Source organism: Phaethon lepturus, unplaced genomic scaffold, assembly GCF_000687285.1.
Source record: "Phaethon lepturus isolate BGI_N335 unplaced genomic scaffold, ASM68728v1 scaffold14134, whole genome shotgun sequence".
NCBI lineage: Eukaryota > Metazoa > Chordata > Aves > Phaethontiformes > Phaethontidae > Phaethon > Phaethon lepturus.
Genome location: NW_010535581.1, coordinates 1 through 5,317, shown reverse-complemented (window position 1 = coordinate 5,317; position 5,317 = coordinate 1). Strand labels below are relative to the sequence as shown.

Below are 5,317 nucleotides of genomic sequence, written 5' to 3'. Positions count from 1 at the left end.
TAGTTTTGTTGCCCGGCACGGGGGAGGTTCATTTATTCCGCGGGAAGCTGGGAGGGACGGCAGCCTCTCTTTATTAAAACACGTCGAAACCGAAGCGCAGGGAGCGCACCGGTCTGTGAAATTCCCTTAGAAACGAACGAATAGTGTCAAACGTTGACGCTTTTAAAACTGTCAGACAAATCAGATATGTATTTGTTTTAGGGAAGCTAAATACAATCACGGGTTTAAAACGGATTATGTGGCTGTCTACTCGCGTTTGAAAATCTCTAGTAAAAAAAGGCAACATCTATTTTTATTTTCTTAATGTACGTTTATACAGGAAAGGATAAAAAAAAGTGCTTCATAAAACTTCAGGGCACTGCTGGCAGTTGTTTAATATACCGGTGATTAAATAAATATTGCAACCTACCTGCAACTGCTAACTACTGCAAGAACAATTTAAACAACATTGAGGGTTTTATGATGCCAAGCCAATAGTTTAGGGCATGATCCTCGGGTGACTGGTAACTTTTCAGTCCTACAAACCGCTTGCCATCTTCTTCAGGTCTCATTTTCTGAACACATTATAATACAACCTATTTAAGAGCGGCGGGCGCTGTTATTTGTATAGTTAAACTCAGCGATGCTTTATACTTAAGTGTTACTGACTGCCCTGGACAAACAGTTGCACCTGAAACAATTGAGAGAGGAGGTATGGATTGAAATGGAGGCGGGGGGGGAAGAACTGTGGGTTCTTTCAAACAAGACTGAATGCAAGCATAGCTCAAGGTATTCTCATTCTTTAAAAAACCTGGCAAAAGGCTACCTGCCTGTTGTCCAGTTTAAAAAATAAAAGAAACCACGTACAATAATTAGTTAAAGAGCAAGAAAGTCTGCGAGGCATATGAGAGCCTCAAGTGGTTGGAACATTTTGCTTGAACATCTGTTTGTCGATGCATGATTCTGGTGTTATTAATCTTCTTTGTAGGTAAGCAGGTGATTCACCCCAACCAAATTGCTGTTGTCCAGGAACAGTTCTCTCCGAGCCCTGAAAAAATAAAGTGGGCACAAGAACTGATTTCTGCCTTTGAAGAACATCAGCGATTAGGCAAGGTAAATATTTTGTTAATACGCCATATTGGAAAACCAAATTAGAATAATATGTAAGATTTAGAAAGATTGGTGATGGCTCTTTGCATTTGTCTTACGAAGCGTGCCGTAACGGAGAGTAGCGCTCGTGAAATCTGTATCTGGATAGACTATAGTCTGTGTATTTATTGTAAATGTGTCACGTCCCAATGTGTTTACAAATAGAGCAGCTATCTTTTTCTCCCCCTCCCCTCGTTTTAACTTTAATTCTTTGAGTACATAGCCTGTACTGTACCTGCATGTATCTACAGCATCGGTGAATTAAAATGCTGCAGAATCACGGTGTTACTGTCATAGGAAAACATTTGCAGTCAAAAGGCAGGTAGCCTGGCCACCGACTCAGACTGTTTGTACAGCCATCGTTTATGGAAAGAAATAAACAGATTAGCAAGTCTTGGCGTTCAAAAAAAAGTCTCTAGGTTGGTAAAACTGTTTCAGGTTTGGGGGTTTGATCCTGCAGACAGCCCTAGTAGTGAGTGAATTTACTTTTGAGCAGAACTGCTCGCAGAGTGCGGTTCTTAATCATTAAAAATGGGAATGTTTTATGTGCATTTGTACCAATTGCTGGACCTGGAATTTGGATAGAGGAGAAAGCAAATTAACACTAGAATATGATTGTTCCTAATTTAGTGCATCATTGAGTCTCACGTTTCCTGCTCTGTGGGTTTCTGCTATGTAAATATTGCGGTGGTGATGCACAATCTGTCTCCACTTTGTGCCAGTAATACTTAAATTAGGGGTCGCCTGAAGGAAGATTTTATGCTAGTTGCGGCATTGTCAGTTAATTATCTTAAAGGTTATTTGCTATAATCCAGTTTGCCTCTTTTTGAAAGGAAAAAAAAAAAAAAGTTGCAGCTAAACGTGTTTATCTTCGTTGCAGCCAAGCCCGGGCCAGTTAAAAAGCAAAGTCCGGGTGTCGGAACGGGGAGTTGGGGGTGAGCGGGAGCGGTTCGCGTGTGCGTGTGTGCCATTCAAGTGGGAGACAAATCTCTTCGGCAGTGAAGTTCGTATATAAGACTGTGCATAGGGTCTCACTTTTGCCCATGCCGTATAAAGGTTTTCTGTACGTTTTCTCGCTTTCCGGTGGGTAGGAATAGATTGGGGCGCGTGCCTTCCCCGTCCCCCTGCGTTTCTGATACCACAGATGTTGTGCATTAAAAATGCTAAAAAGTTCAAAGCAGAAATGATGCTTTCATCTCAGGGTAAAAGTGTGACAAGGTATTTGCTGTTGCTCTGCCCTTCTCTTCGCTAGGCTATCGCATCCCCTCGGTGGCACCTGGGTGTTTCCAACATGTCCATGACTGCGATACCTGGGTGCTGTCCTGAGCAGTTATTTTCAGGATATATGCCTGTGTCTCTTTGTTCTGTTCCCCGATTTTGAAATGTAGCTGTCTTCCTGCAAGCAATTTTAGAAGCAGAAAATGTGAGGCTGGTTTTGCCCATTATTCCGATGTACTTGGCTCTCTTACAAAAGGCGTCGTTGTAAACATACTGCTGCTGCAAACGCGCAGGCAGGTCGATGCAGAAAGAAAGAAGTCAAACGACGTACTCAGCCAAATCTTGTGTCTATTTATGATGTGTATAACACTATGCATTCAGCTGAGGTTAGTGTCAGAAGCTCGGCTAAGGAATATCACTGTCATACGAACAGTCGATGAGGAGACCAGACTAAATTTATCTCTGTCCCAGTATCACACAACCGTGAAGCCAAACATGTTTAACATTGAAGAATTCTGTGTTAGGCCAGCATTAGTCTTTGGATTTGTTTTGAAGCTGTTATTTTACTGACGTAATGCTGGTTTCTTGCTTATATCAGCCATTGCAGGGGGGTTGTTTGGGTATTTTGGATTTCTTTTTTTTTTAATAACTGCTTTTAAAATAGGTTACAAGCTTCTATAATCAGCTGCAAGAACAGACTTGCTGAGGGTTTGTGGTTTGGGCTATTTTTTTAACCAACCAGGTTGCATGTTTCATATATTTTTGCATGCAGACGTCTATCAATAAAACAGGACTGGCAGATTAATATGTGAACTTCTGGAGCTTGTGTATCCCTGCCGTACTGCCGGGCTTCGTAGCAAAATTGGAAAAAGAGTTTTCCATGTAGCGCTGCAAACGTCTTAACCGCGTTTGCAATTTGGTATTATAAACGTGTCAGTAAGAAGAGCTTGGACCGTCTGATTACTTAATTTTTTTTCCAAAGCAAACATATCTCACTGAGGGAGCCTCTTGCTCCGCATCCTAGAGACATGCTAAAATGTAAGTAATAACTCTTCCCCTACCACCTCCTGACAAATACTCCACACAGCGGTTTTAGTAATCCTCGTATCCTAATGAAACACCTCTTCTGTTTTCCTTTTCCTTTTATTATATTAAAGTGTTCATGGCAGTAAGACTAAAAATATAGCTGCGGTTAATATGGTTGAGACTTGCATAGTTTTGCCATGTTATTAATCAAAGTTGAAAGCCTGGAAAAAATAAGTGTGAGGGATTTGTGCGGCTGTTTGTGTGGTAGATGTTACTGGTCTGCAGTCTCTGGGATCACAGATTGTTATTAATTGAGTTTAAAGTTTGATGCCCTTAGTCAACAATATTTTATATTAAAATACAGTAATAAGCTTTTATAATCTATTCCCGTTTGAGAGCTACAATTGCTGTAATAATCTGCCTTTGAGAGAAGACTGAACCAGACTACTTGGTCCTGGGGGCTGAAATGCTTTGATATAGTAGCCCCCAAATGTGAGTACTGAGGTCAGGAAAAATTAGGATCTCAGACGAGCACTGCAGAATTGGAGATGCTATGGCAGTGTCCAAACAGAAGGAAATTAGAGAGCTAACCAGCTAGCCGAAAGTGTTTGGGCTTACTTTACGGAGATGGTCCTGTCTGGGGGCTTGTTTCGGTTTGGCTTCTAGGTTGTTTTGGTTCTGACATTGTTTTTTTGACATTTCTAATCTGACTGAAAAATAGCATATCTAGGAAATAAATGTGTGTTTTGGACAATTAGAAGACAAATGTTGAAAAAGTACATTTTGCATTTTATACAACTATTTATTAAGTGCTCTCTTTTGTCTAGAACTTCGAGATCTAAAAATGAAAAGTGCTTAAAAAGTATTATTTCTGCATTATTCCAAATTTTTTCCAGTAGAATCACATTACTAAGGGTTGTGATTTCCAAAATTTAAAAATTCATCCTAAAGAAAGCAGGGGTAGCTGTTGGGCAAATCTACATATAAGATACATGTCAGACTGTGTTCAAAAATTAAAAAGAAGGGTAATAAACATTGTTCTGATAGTCTAAAGGACAGTTTCTGTTCTAAATTTCTGAAGTATTTGTACCGCATTAGGCAGGAAAATGATCTTATAAATCCAGATTAACTGAGTCCAGGGGGTAGAGTTAGCAGCAGAAGCTGCTAGCTTATTTCAAGAAAAAGATCTCACGTCTGTCAATGAAGGTGCCATAGTCTTTACTACGTAAGTAACTAACTCCTGCATTTACATTTCCAATACACTGGGTACAGGAATGTAATCTCTTCTATGTGTAGTTTGTGTTTATATACGACAAGAAAGTAAGACACTGAAAATGCATTTTTGAGCCATTCAACTCATAAATACATCAGGCACAGTGTCATTATCGTAACGAGATCTTCCCAACTTGTCTGGTTTTTAAACAAAATTCCGACAGAAAGAAAAGCAGAAGAGTAAAGTAAGAGGTCGCTTACACATTTAGCTCATGTACTAATTTATAAGTGCTTTCAAAGCACCCGCGCGTTAAACCAGGGAGTAGCTAAATGCTGCCGACGACGTCGCCTGTCAGGTAAGGATTCTGTGGAGTTAAGGTAAGTAATTCACAGTCCCGAGCCGTCATGAGGGTTGAATATTTTAGATCCCACGGGGCAAAACAGAAGAAATATCTGTACATGCCACATACGAATGCACAGAGTGCTGCTTAGAAGATCTGTAGCATATGTTTCTTGCATTATATTCTGTGCCATTGCATATCGTGTTCCCGGTGGCTGAGGAATAATATATAGGAACTCCAGCGATTTGATAAACCGTACAGTTTGTTTTACAGACCTTTCCAGGATTATGAAAAATCTTAGGAATGCGTTTATTTACACAGCATCTACTCAACAAAGGAATGGAAATTTCCAGCAGTGGCTCCCTTATAATGCTCTTTGTTTAGGAAAAGCT

At 40.2% G+C, this 5,317-nt stretch overlaps 1 protein-coding gene across 1 annotated transcript in view; it reads left to right on the top strand.

The window, feature by feature from the left end:
- Window positions 1-2,143, top strand: part of CLYBL (citrate lyase beta like) — a gene marked incomplete at its 5' end in the record, with an annotated part of 73,340 nt that extends 71,197 nt beyond the window's left edge. Inside the window, 2 exons of the mRNA XM_010285885.1 lie at window positions 968-1,092; window positions 2,009-2,143. Coding sequence (XP_010284187.1) covers window positions 968-1,092; window positions 2,009-2,143 — 260 coding nt within the window. The remainder of the gene's footprint in view (window positions 1-967; window positions 1,093-2,008) is intronic.
- Window positions 2,144-5,317: the final 3,174 nt, after the last annotated feature.